The sequence below is a fragment of the Heterodontus francisci genome, chromosome 14 (assembly GCF_036365525.1).
Source record: "Heterodontus francisci isolate sHetFra1 chromosome 14, sHetFra1.hap1, whole genome shotgun sequence".
Taxonomy (NCBI): Eukaryota; Metazoa; Chordata; class Chondrichthyes; order Heterodontiformes; family Heterodontidae; genus Heterodontus; species Heterodontus francisci.
In genome coordinates this window covers 40,751,612-40,765,493 of record NC_090384.1, presented here as the reverse complement: position 1 = coordinate 40,765,493, position 13,882 = coordinate 40,751,612, and the positions used below count along the sequence as shown (strand labels likewise).

The window sequence follows — 13,882 nt, the reverse complement described above, 5'->3', positions numbered from 1 at the left end:
TGATGCGTTGGTTTTAAATTTCCAAAACTCCCGAGATTCGGGGAAGGTTCCATTAGATTGGAAAATAGCCAATGTAACTCGTTTATTCAAAAAGGGAGGGAGACAGAAAGCAGGAAACTACAGGTCAGTTAGCTTAACATCTGCCATAGGGAAAATGTTAGAAGCTATTATTAAAGACGTTATAGCAAGGCACTTAGATAAATTCAAGGTAATCAGGCAGATCAACATGGTAGGGAAATCATGTTTAGCCAATTTATTGGAGCTCTTTGAAGAAGTAACATGTGCTGTGGATAAAGGGGAACTGGTGGATATACTGTACTTAGATTTCCAGAAGGCATTTGATAACGTGCCACATCAAAGGTTATTGCAGAAACTAAAAGCTCAACGTGTAGTGGGTAACATATTGGCATGGATCGAAGATTGGCTGGCCAATAGGAAACAACGAGTAGGCATAAATGGGTCATTTTCTGGTTGGCAAGATGTAACAAGTGGTGTTCCCCAGTGATTAGGGCTAGGGCCTCAACCTTTTACAATTTATATAAATGACTTAGATGAAGGGACCAAAGGTATGCTTACTAAATTTGCTGATGACACAAAGGTAGGTGGGAAGGTAAGTTGTGAAGACGACTTAAGGAGGCTACAAAGGGATACAGATAGGTTAAGTGAGTGGGCAAAGATCAGGCAAAAGTAGGAAGTTTATGCTTCAGTTTTACAGGGCATTGGTGAGACCACATCTGGAGTACTGTGTACAGTATTGGTCTCCTTATTTAAGGAAGGATGTAAATGCATTGGAAGCAGCTCAGAGAAAGTTTACTAGTCTAAGACCTGGAATGGCGGGTTGTCTTATGAGGAAAGGTTGGACAGGCTAGGCTTGTATCCGCTGCAATTTAGAAGAGTAAGAGGCAAGTTGATCGAAACATATAAGATTCTGTGGGAACGTGACAGGGTGGATGTGGAAAGAATGTTTCCCTCTGTGGGAGAATCTGGAACTAGGGGTCACTGTTTAGAAAAAAGGGGTCGCCCATTTAAGACAGAGATGAGGAGAAATTTTTCTCTCAGAGGTTCATGAGTCTTTGGAATTCTCTTCCTCAATAGGTGGTATAAGCAGAGTCTTTAAATATTTTTTAGGCAGAGGTCGATATATTCTTGATAAGCAAGGGGGTGAAAGATTATTGGAGTAGGCGAGAATGTGGAGTTCAGGTAATAATCAGATCAGCCATGATCTTGTTGAATGGCGGAGCAGGCTCGAGGGGCCGATTGGCCTACTCCGGATCCTAGTTTGTATGCTCATATGTATTCACGCTGCGCGAAGTTACATCAAACTTTATAGCCAGAAAATAGAAGAAATTTTGATCATATCAGTCCAAGTTAAATTTGAGATGGCCTGTATTATCAAGCTCCATTGACCCATTCATTGGGCTAGATTTTTAAAAGTCCAGATTGGAGGCGGGTGGGTGCAAGCAGCAGGCAGCCAATTGAGCTAATTATTGTTAATTAAGGGGCCTGTTGATGCCCCATTCCAGTGTCAACAGGGATTTCCAGTCGGCAGTGTGGGCAGCCCACATATTAGCCTGTTGTGGTGGGCTCAGGGTGATGATGAGGTTGCCGATAGATCATGTGAGGGACCACTCCCACCCCCTCACTCCTGTCCCCCCGGAGCTATAACGGCACCCGGGCCACAACTGCAGCTGCTGACCATCCCCTGGAGGGGTTGTCCCTCCAGGATCATGGTCAGGCAGCTGTGGCTTTTTAAAAAATAACAATAATTTACCACCACTTGTCCCTCACTGCCTCCATGTTCACATTGGCAGCTCCCACCACGGCCGTTGGGGCTGCCAAGCTCTGAGTGCTGTAGGGCCTTCCAACGGCACGCCAGCATCGGGAGCTCGCCTGCCATCCCTGATTGGACAGCGAGCCTGCTCCCAGGCCTTTATTTGGCTGGAGTATTGACGATGATGGTGGGTGTGCCTAAAACACGCCATGCAGAGTCGGGACCTGGGACGAGCTCCCAATTCTGGTTCCTGACCCTTGATTGAAAATCCAGCCTGTTGTGTATTTGAAATTAAGGACCTTTAAAATAAAACTATATTCTATTTGGCAAGATTTTCTTTTTAAAACAGGCTCCTGGTTTAGAGATTCTCTCTTTAAAAAGATCCTGATAGCTAGACTCTTTTATCTAAGGAGTCTTATCATTAAAACCCCATTAAAAGAGGAGTTTGCCATCAGACATCTTCTTAAGGAGGCAATTTCACCAAGTGGACCCCTTTTATAAGGGGTGTCAACATCAGGACCCCATCCAAAGAAAGAGATCTCACCGTCAGAAAAAGGAGTCTGAATAAAAAGACTCACTCTTAAAAAGGGATCATAATACAGACAATTTTTTTTAAAAATGAGCTCTAAAAGTGAAACAACCCCTTTAAAGATGGTCCTGATGGTGAGATCTCCTTCTTTCGATGGGGTCCTGATGCTGATGCACCTTTTGAAAGGGGTTCATTTGGTGAGATTACCTCCTTAAAAAGATTGCCAATGGCTAAACCCCTCTTCATGGGGTTTTGATGGTAAGATGCCTTCTGAAAGGGGACCTGATGGTCACACTCTTTTGCAGATGTTGAAATGCTGATGCAGTGTCAAAGGCTCTATAAATTAGTAAAAATCATTGCAATTGATGAAAAATTGTCATCCTAATAAAAGTATAAGCAGTGGGCTTAAACTGTGCTGATCTCTGGCTGAGTTTATGTGATACATTACCTACAGTACAGAGTGAAAGCTGGATTTTATCTTTCAAGCTGTTTTTGGAAAGAGTGCTGTCCAAATGCTTATTGCTCTGGCCATGCACGGAGTGAGATTAGGAATCCGATATCACTAAAGCTTTTCTACTTGGTTACACTCTGTAAATAATCCAATGCTACGCGTGAATGGACAGAGGAACCCACTAATTTTTCAGTAAATGGCCCTACTTTGTTTGTCAGCCCTTTGCTCAGCTTTGTGCAGAACTCTGTGCCAAATATCTCAATGCTTTGTGTGCTATTGTTAAAGAGACAGTGGGCAGCTCTGTTCACCTCTCAGAGCTGGGCTTCAATCCAATAGGAAATTTGATACAGCTGAGTTTAAGCTGTCTGAATTGAGCTGTTAAGATTGAAATTCTTCTTCTTGTACAGACAATACATTAAATAGAAGTAGCTATGAATACTGTTCACCTAGCTAATCAGCAACTAAAGTGATATAAGTAGCACTTTGTGGACCCATCCAATTATGGCACACACCATCTTTCTGAGAAATGGAGAGAGAGTGCAGTGGTCATAAAGCAGGATTTGTGGATTAAGATCTCAGGACCATAGGAGAGTAATTGACTCAACAATACTCAACAGTAAAGCAAGCTCAGGCCTTTTCCTGGAGTCAACACAGTATCAGGTACTTGGAAAGCTGTGGAAGATGTCCACAAGGAGGTGTCAGTCTTGGAGTTAAGTGTCAAGTTGATAAATGATAATGTGTGCATAAATGTATTTTGCCATATATGTAAACTGCCACATATATAAGGAAACTCTGATGTAAATCAAATTAAGTTAATGGTATTCGTTGAGTTTGCTTCAGTGTATTTTACCTGAGTTGATCCAGTAACCTGCTGCAAATGCAATACAAAGAGAAGAAATATTGTTGAGAACTTTTTTTTTATTCTTGGGATGTGGGTGCCGCTGGCTAAGCCAGCATTTATTGCCCATCCCTAATGAGAACTAATGGGATCAGAAAAGGAGAATCTAAAACAATACAGCTGTTAAAGATTGAAGGCTGACTCTAAATAGTCACAGCTGATGAAGATTGAAGACTGACTAATTATTTACAAATGTTTAACGTTCACCAGCATTGCCATTGTCGAATCCCCCACCATCAACATCCTGGGGGCCACCATTAACTTAACTGGACCAGCCACATATTGCTGTGGCTACAAGAATAGGTCAGAGGCTGTGTGTTTGCTGGTGAGTGACTCACCTCCTGACTTCCCAAAGCCTTTCCCCTATCTGCAAACCACAATTCAGCAGTGTGATGGAATACTCTCCACTTGCCTGGATGAGTGCAGCTCCAACAGCAGTCCAGATACTCAACACCATCCAGGGCAAAGCAGCCCACTTGATTGGCACCCCCATCCACCACCGGTACACTGTGACTGCATGACCTCTACCACCTAGAAGAACAAGGAGAGCAAATGCATGGGCACCCTGCCACCTAAAAGTTCCTCTCCAAATGACATGCCATCCTGACCTGGAAATATATTGTCATTCCTTCATCATCACCAGGTCAAAATCCTGGAACTCCCTAACTAACAGCACTTTGGAATGCCTTCCTGACCCTGGGCTGCGTGGTTCAAGAAGGTGGCACATCACCACCTTATCAAAGGCAATAAGAAGGGAATAGGTTACTGAGTTGGATGATCAGCCATGATCATAATGAATGGTGGAGCAGGTTCGAAGGGCCGAATGGCCTACTGCTCCTAATTTCTCTCTTTCTATGAGCAAAGATGAGACCTTGCCAGTGACGCCAATATCCCGTAAATGAATGAGAAAAATGCAGCTGATGAAAATTAACAACTGACTAATTATTCACAAATGAAATTGCAGAAGAATGAAGACTGATAATTCACAACTGCAACCGTCAATTACTATGGAATCACTGGACTATCAATCCAAAAAAAAGCCTTGCATTTATATAGTGCTTTTCACGACCACTGAATGTCTCAAAGTGCTTTACAGCCAATTAAGTATTTCTGAAGTGCAGTCACTATTGTAATGTCGGAAATGCGGCAGTCAATTTGCGCACAGCAAGCTCCCACAAACAGCAATGTGATAATGACCAGCTAAGTTGTTTTTTGTGATGTTGATTGAGGAATAAATATCGGGCAGGACACTGGGTATAACTCCCCTGCTCTTCTTCAAAATAGTGCCATGGGATCTTTTACATCCGCCCAAGCAGGCAGTTAGGACTTCAGTTTAACGTCTAAATCAAAAGACAGCACCTCCAACAGTGCAGCACTCGCTCAGTACTGAACGGAAGTATCAGCCTTGATTTTTGTGCTCAAGCCCTGGAGTGGAACTTGAGTCTAAAATCTTGTGACGAAGCAGCATCAGAGCTATCCACCGCGCTACAGCTGACACTCTCAAACTTCCTGCAAACAAACTTCTTTACCTCAGTTAAACTATTTATAAGCATGTTAAACTGAAATGGGACAGGCAATTCAATATTTATCTTTATTGAAGATTTATTGAAAGAAAAGTTGCATCAATGTTCCAGGCTGATGACCGTTCATCAGAACCTGGTTCTGATGTTCAGACTGCATCAAGGTCCTCTACAAAGTCCTGAGAAAGAGCTGTCCAGTGAATTTGAAGGACAGCCTCAAGGAAAAAAAACTGCTCAGACAGAGCTTAGTGAATCCACGTTGCTTCCTGCAATGGCTGTTGGGTAACTGCTAGCTTTTCATCCTTCTCCAGTTACACTCTAGCTTATTATTGTTCATCATTCACAAACTTGCATAAGCCTGATGCAGGGGTTATGTTGTACAAGATTTAGCACACAGTTATCCTGCCACCTCTCCTTCCAGCACCTGGTCCATAGCCTTGCAAATTACAGCACTTCAGGTGCATGTCCAGGTACCTTTTCAAAAGAATTGAGAGTTTCTGCCTCAACCACCATTCCTGGCAGTGAATTCCAGACACCCACCACCCTCCAGGTGAATATGTTTTTCCTCATGTCCCCACTAATCCTTCTACCGATCACCTTAAATCTGTATGCCCTGGTAATTGACCTCCCTGCTAGGGGAAACAAGTCCTTCCTGTCTACTCTATCAAGGCCCCTCATAATTTTGTACACCTCAATTAAGTCACCCCTCAGCCTCCTCTGATCTAAGAAAAACAACCCTAGCTTATCCAATCTTTCCTCACAGCTGTAATTTTCAAGCCCTGACAACATTCTTGCAAATCTCCTCTGTACTCTCCCCACAGCAATTATGTCCTTTCTGTAATGTGGTGACCAGAAATGTACACAATACTCCAGCTGTGGCCTAACCAGCGTTTTATACAGTTCCAGCATTACATCCCTGGTTTTGTATTCTATACCTCAGCCAAAGGAAAGCATTCCATATGCCTTCTTCACCACTATATCTACCTGTCCTACCACCTTCAGGGACCTGTGGACATGCATTCCAAGGTCTCTCACTTCTTCTACCCCTCTCAATATCCTCTTGTTGATTGTGTATTTCCTCGCTTTATTTGCCCTCCCCAAATGCATTGCCTCACACTTCTCTGGATTGAATTCTATTTGCCATTTTCTGCCCACTCATCCAAACCATTGATATCATTCTGGAATCTCTGGCTATCTTCTTCACTATCGACTACACACCGAATTTTTGTATCCTCAGCAAATTTACCAATCACGCTGCCCACATTTAAGTCTAAATCATTTATATGTACCACAAACAGCAAGGGACCCAACACTGAGCCCTGTGGAATGCCATTGGAAACAGCTTTCCAAACACAAAAACATCCATCGACTGCTACCCTTTGTTTCCTGTCACTGAGCCAATTTTGGATCCAACCTGCCACATTCCCCTGTATCCCATGGGCTTTCATTTTAATGACCAGTTAATCCAATTAACTGGCCTATTCTCTACAGCAATTCGAGGGCACCTCAACATAGAGGCACTCTCTCCTCATTCCTACAGGCTCAGCAGTTGCCACCTCTGATTGGGCTGGCAGCTCTGAGAGGCAGGCTGCCATCCTTAACTGGATGATAGTCCCAGCGGACGCCATTTAATTGGCCACCACCGGTAAAACCCGCTCTGCAGGCCGTTGTTTGCTAGAAGTGGGACCATGGCGTGCTAGTAAAATTCTGGCCATTGAATTGAATTAGTAGTCGGATAAATTGGTCACTGTCTATGAAAGAAATGAATTCTACCTGTTTCATATTTTGTAATGTACTGAACAGAATGGTTTTGCTTTGCCTTCCTAGCCTGCCTTTTCAATGGGAACATCCACGCTCATAACAGCTCATGGATTTCACTGTCCCAGCCCTGTTTGACCTGCTCCTGTCAGGTAAGGATTAATGTTACAGGTAACTAAATTCTGAATCTTTCTACACTCTATAGAATATCAGTTTCCTTTCACCCCACCTCATCCCCCATTTATGATCCATAGATCAGCATGTCTTTCTTTCATAATCTATGTTAACTTCTATAAGGTGACACATTGAATGCGACTTAGTCTGTTTTTGAGCTGATAATATCATCACGTTGAGAAGCATACTAAAGTGCTACACTAATGATGTTGGTGAGATAAATTCAGAAAGGTACTTTCGTCTGTTGTATAATGTAATAATCTTCAAGTCCCATGCTAAGCACAAAAGTGAGCACAATGTAGGGAGGAATCCATTTCCTGTAAAAGAGTTTAAGGCTATACATGTTTCTATAGGGACAGAAAAAATTGAACTACCATGTTCAATTTTGGTCATTGCCAAAAAGAATGACATACATTGGAGTGGTTGCAGAGAAAAGCAACAAGAATGACCACAAGTGCAAGCAGAATGAGCCATTATGGAACATTAGAGAATCTCAATCTCTTCAATCTGGTCTTGGTCAAAGTATATGAAATATCTTAAATGGTATAGATAAATTAAATCAAGAATATTACTTCAAAATTGAGGGATATAACAATGGGCATAAATTTAAATTGATGAAAAGCATATTTAAAACAGATAAGAAATGATATTAAAGGGTGGTAAATGTTTGGGATAATCATTCAAGTTAACTAGTGAAGACTAATACATTAGGTTCATTTAAAATATATTAAATGTTGAACTGGAATGGGAGAGTTAGGAGGAGTAAGAACTACAGGTACAAACTTTGATGGACTAAATGGCCTTCTCCCTAACCTGATTGCTCTTACATATTTAAGTGATTTACATGGAAGACATCCCAGCTGATAATGATTCTTTTAAATTTTTGATCCCAATTGATTTTGTCGGAGGAGGAGGAGTGTAAGAGGTAGCTATTGGGGGGCATAACACAGCATAGGAGATGAGAAGGAAATGAAAGAATACATCAAAAAGCTCTGTAGTTTGATATGATCAGGATCAAGTATTTATCCCTAATTTTTTAAATACTGTTTGGATTGTGAATTGTTAATTCTGATCGTTATAATGCAAAAAAAACAAAAGTTTTGGGTTTTTGCTTCATGATTGGAGGTTGACCCCATGCTCTTGACCTTACAGGAAGGGGAGGTGTCTTGCCAGCCTATTGTCTGCAAAACTTCTTGTAGCCATCATGTCCATGTGGAAGGACAGTGCTGTGGAACATGTGATAGTGAGTATTAATCATATAGTATTCTAGAGCAATCTCCCTGAAGTGAAAAGATTCAACCAATGTATTCAATATTTACAGAAAGCAGATCGTCATGTACTAGTGTCAGAAATATTCTGTTGATACTTCATTTCATTTATGTACTTTTGTACTCAAGTGTAAGTAGAAAGGAAACTCTTCCATTTCAGGTACCAGTCTCAGCATCGAGCATTCCCAGGCCAGTTATAATGCAGACTAGACATAACGTGAGCCTCATCAAGTATTCCAGGATTAGATATGAATAGCAGATAAAGAATTCCTTTACACACTGATAAGGTGTCTTAATGTTAACTGCAACAGAGACCTCTGATTGCACAATCATGATATTTTCTGTTTTCCACACCAGCCAACGTTGTTTCAAAGAAATGTTGCTAAATTTATGCCAGGTTCTGGGCAATTTAGTGTCTCATTCTTGGGATGTGGGCATGACCGATGTTTATTGCACATTCCGTGTTGCCTTGTTGACGGTGGTGTTACCTCGTCTCCTTGACCAGCTTTGGCCCTTGAGGTGATGGTGTTCTCATGGTGCACTAGATGGGAAATTCCAACAATCTGACCAGTGCTGATAAAGGAACGGTGATATATATTCAGGTCAGGGTGATGTGTAATGTAACTTGATGAGGATCTTGGAGATAATGGGGTTCGCACAACATTGCTGCTCTTGCTCTTGGTTTAAGAGGGCAGGGGAGGGATGTGCTGCTGAAGTAGGTTTGGTGAGTTGCTGCCTTGAATCCTGTAGATCGTGCATACTGCTGCCGTAGTGGCTTGATGTTAAAATAGAGACCTTCTTTCTTCACATTTCATAATGAAGCCTGGGGAGATGTGTTGTGCACAGGACAAGATTAGGTTGTGTGATCTTGAAAATAGTCAGGATACAACCTGTTCATTATGGTGAATGGGAGGAAAGTTGTGGTTCATTAAGCGCAGAAGTAGAAAACCAAGGCTGATATGTGAGCACCTGCTCATTAGCATTTTATGCAATAGTTCCTACCGTTGTGTCTTTAATAACGGGTGACTGACGCCTCTGACTACAGTAGGCCTGGAACCACATAGATATGGGGGAATGTTCCCATCATCTTTCATTCTAGCTGAACTCTGGATGAACTGAGATTTCCATCATCCAGGTATAACAGCACAACTAGCAGGTCTATGAGCTGACTCTGTGTTCTAAAATGGGTAGTTTAACCCCTTTATGCACTGATCCCAGTTTTGTTTTTTAATATTATTTAAACCAATATCTTACAAAAGCAAAAAACTGCAGATGCAGCATCAGTGTAGAGAAAAGCAGAGTCAATGTTTCAGGTTGTTGACCTTTATTCAGAACTGGTAAAGGTTAGAAATGTAATAGGATTTGAGCAAGTGAAAGGGGGGAGTGGGGGGGTGCGGTGGTAGAAGAACAAAAGGGAAGGTCTATGATAGGGTGGACAGCAGGAGACCTTAAACAACAAAAGGTTTCATGGTACAAAGTCAAGTAACGAAACAAAAGATGTGACTGGATGAGGTCTAGATGGCAGTAGAGCAGCCATCTGAACACGAAGCAAAGGGATTAAGAAAGAAACAAGGGTTGTGGGGGTTGGTTTGGTGGGTACGGGGGAATAAACAAACCAGCAAAAAAAACACACGAGAAAAGGAAAAAAATGGGGGCAGAGGTTAAGATCTAAAATTACTGAATCCAATGTTCAGTCTGGAAGGCTGTAAAGTACCCATTCGAAAGAGGTGCTGTTACTTGAGCTTGCGTTGAGCTTCATTGGAACAATGTAGCTGGCCAAGGACAGAAAGATCAGAGTAGGAGCAAGGTGGAGAATTAAAATGACAGGACGCTCAGGGTCACGCTTGCAGACTGAACAGAGGTGTTTTACAAAGTGGTCACCCAGTCTGCATTTAGCCTCCCCAATGTAGGGGAGACCACATTGCGAGCAGTATACCAAGTTGAAAGAAGTACAAGTAAATCATTGTTTCACTTGTTTGGAGTGTTTGGGGCCCTGGACAGTGGGAAGGGAGGAGGTAAAAGAGCAGGTGCTGCATCTCCTATGCTTGCATGGAAAGGTGCCATAGGAAAGGGGAGGAGGTGTTCAGGGTAACTGAGGAGTGGACCAAGGTGTCACGGAAGGAACAGTCCCTTTGGAATTCTGAAAGGGGAGGGGAAGATGTGTTTGGTGGTGGCATCATGCTGGAGATGGTGGAAATGGCAGAGGATGATCAGTTGAAAACAGAGGCTTGTCCTCAGTTTCCACCCCACTAGCCTCTGTAAGGGAGGCATGGAGAGGACATGTCACCTGAGTGAGGCGTAGTCAGAGTGTGAAGGTAAGTATTTGGTTCACGTTGGAATTCGATGCAGAGGGAGAGAGGTGCTCCTTTTTAAGCCTCCAGTAGCCGTAGAAGAGGCAAGTTGCTTCCCAGAAATAGAATGTAACTTAGAGACAGCAGCAAGAGTTTGAAGAGCTCGGGTGGTGAGTCTGTGGGTTCAGAGCATCCTATAGAAAATTGACATGTGACGTTACAGCAAGTAAGGTGAACATTTTCTCTTTTATCTAAACTAAGTAATTTTAATTGGTTAGTATAACATTAATTGAAATAATAATGTTATGATCCTGTAGTTTTTTTTTTCTGGGAAGAATGCGGTGTGCCTTTAAGGCTTGGAAGGGAGCAGTACTGCTTTATGGCAACAAGCTCCAGAGACAGTCAAAGAATGCATTCTCATGGCTGGGATACAGCCATTCGGAGAACAAGGACACGAGATACATTGTTGCCAATTACCATTTGAAACTAGTTGAAACTGGCTATTGAGAGACAGTTAAGAAAAACAGACAGACAGTTGTGTGTTAGCACCTAAAAGGATGGCTCTCAGACCATTTAAACTGAAGGACAAGAATTTAGTCTGTTTATTATTCTCTCAAAATTCTAAAAAGTCAAGCCAAATCAGAGATCTCTGATAATTTAAACTGAAGGAAGGGAAGTTAGACTGTGACAATCTTTTATCCCTCAAAAATTCTAAAGCCAAATTGATTCATTAAAAAGTGTTTGCAAGTTGTTAATTGTTGAAATTCATTGCTGGAGAAGGAGCAACAATTTCAACTTCTGAATTAGACTGTGGACTGTTCTACTGTTGAAGAGCCTTTTTTCCCCATCGGATGACTGTGAGGACTTCAAGCAACCTTGGACTGTTCCACATCTGGCAGGAGCGTAAATCTACAAGAAGTCTAATTTTTTCTATTTTAAATGTTGTTTACATCTTAGTAGTGTTTCAGAATTTAGTTTTTCTGATTAAAAGGTTAATTTGTTGATTTTAAAGACACCTGATTTAGTTAGCCTCATTCGGGGGTTATTGGATGGTAGAATTTGGCTGGGTCTTTCTTTAATTTGGAAAGTTTAAAATGATATGTTAGGCGATCTGTGGAGGGATGGGATTGAATTAACAGTGCGTTTCTCCCACCACAATCAGAATCGTATATTTTGATTGGGGGCTTTGATTAGAGCGGTCGGTAACATATTAATTGGGTTTCTTGTCCGGGATTTGAATCATATATTAATTGGGGGGTCGCTCGCAGTTGAATCATATTTAATTCGGTGTCTCGTGTCTGGGAATAGAATCAGACTGATCTGGAGGGCTCTCATTTGAATCATATTAATTACTCGTTTGAGATAACATGTTTAAATTGGGGTCCTGTATTTGGCATCATATTTAATTGCTCTCACGTCTGGGATTATAGCAATTGGAAACTCGACTGTTCGGATCTAAATCTAACTCCAATTACAAAGAAATTAAAAGAACCAGGTCTCTTGTATAATAAGGTAAAGTCTATACCATTGTAATGGCATTAAAGGCCTGCTCAGGTCTGCAATTTAAACCCGACCCGAGCCCGACCCAGCCCGAGTCCTTTGATTTTTTTCCCGCGCCCGACCTGAACCAACCACCAGAATGAAGTTGATTATATTAAAGAGGTTGTGCTCTACCTTGGATGGAATCGCTCACTGCAGACTAATGCAGAGTCCGGATGCATGTTTCCTGTCTTGACGTCCTGGCTGTCACTGTGTCCGACCTGGCCCGACTCGACCCGAGCCCGAATGCCGGACCCAGAAGAATGACCCAACCTGACCCGAACCCAACACATGCCATCAGGCCCGGTCAGGTTCGGGTCAGGTAGCCATGCACTAAATGGCATTAGTGGTTGTAGCAGAGTTTTTGGGAAAGCAGAATGTTTCCTTGAGTGACTTGATAACTTTAAGAACAAATTAAAAGAATTGGCAGCAAAATTGGGGTTGGAATTGAAATCAGATGCCAAAAAAGCAGAGATAATTGACATAATAGCCGAACATCTGGAATTAGTAGTAGAAGATAATGGTGATGAAGCTGAAGGAGAATATGAGCGACAAGAAGGTAGTAGGTCCGAGAGTGATGCAGTGGTATTGGGTAGGATTCAGTTAGAAATGAGGCTGAAAAAGAATTAAGAAAACTTGAATTGGAAGACAGGGAGAATGAGAGGGAATTTAGGCTAAAAGAGATGGAACAAAGACAAAAGGGTCAGGAAGAATCTGAATTTAGATCAGGACCCAGCACGAAGTTGTTTACATTTACACAGGTTCTTCCTAAGTTCAAGGAAAGGGACGTAGGGGCATTTTCCGTATCTTTTGAAAGAATAGCCAAACAGATTAAATGGCCGAAAGAAAGCTAGACATTGTTCATGCAGGGCAGGTTGGTAGGCTGAGCTCACGAAGCTAATGCCATGATTCCTGAAGAGGCTTCTGCAGATTGAGATGGCAAAAAAGGCTATTCTTGCAGCATATGAGTTAGTCCCTGAAGCTTACCATCAGAAGTTTCGGAACTTACGGAGATTGGCTGGGCAGACATATTTAGAATTTGAGAGGGTGAAGCAAATTACTTTTGACCATTGGATACGGGCATCAAAGATAGAAACCACATATGAGAACCTTCGAGAATTGATTCTCTTAGAGTTTAAAAACTCCACTCCTTCAGTTGTGAGAACTCATAGTTAACCTGAAAGTTTTGAAAGCTAGGCAAGCAGCAGAAATTGCTGATGATTTTGAACTTGTGAATAAGCCAACCTGTGTTGTCCGTCACCCTCATAAACCTGAGAAGGATAGAAAGTGGGAGAGTGAAAGGAAGGCAAGTAGCCGGGGACAAGAAGGAACAGCTGGGAATGCCCCAGGATCACCTCCTCAGATCAGAAAGGAAGGTGCTGACAGTAGAAGTGAGGTTTGCAAGTCAGAGTGTTATCATTGCAACAAAACGGGTCATCTTCGTTCAGAGTGCTGGAAATTGCGAGATAAACCCATAGGACTTGTTGGAGTACGCAAAGTTAGTGCAGAGGAAAAGACTCTGACTGAGAGTATAGCAGACCAGGCTATAGCTTTAACGACAGCTGTGAATGTGAAAACAGATACTAAAACTAAAAGGAGTAGAGAGGTTAAGAATAAAATACCTGAGGGTTATAATGAATTTTTGTCAAAGGGGAGAGTAACTCCATATCCTGTAAGTGAGGC

At 42.1% G+C, this 13,882-nt stretch overlaps 1 protein-coding gene across 2 annotated transcripts in view; it reads left to right on the top strand.

Moving 5' to 3' along the window:
- LOC137377283 (kielin/chordin-like protein) overlaps window positions 1-13,882 on the top strand; it is a 455,612-nt gene that overhangs the window by 336,165 nt on the left and 105,565 nt on the right. For both annotated transcript variants that reach the window (XM_068046829.1, XM_068046830.1), the window contains exons 18-19: window positions 6,997-7,079; window positions 8,254-8,344. In XM_068046829.1, coding sequence (XP_067902930.1) covers window positions 6,997-7,079; window positions 8,254-8,344 — 174 coding nt within the window. The remainder of the gene's footprint in view (window positions 1-6,996; window positions 7,080-8,253; window positions 8,345-13,882) is intronic.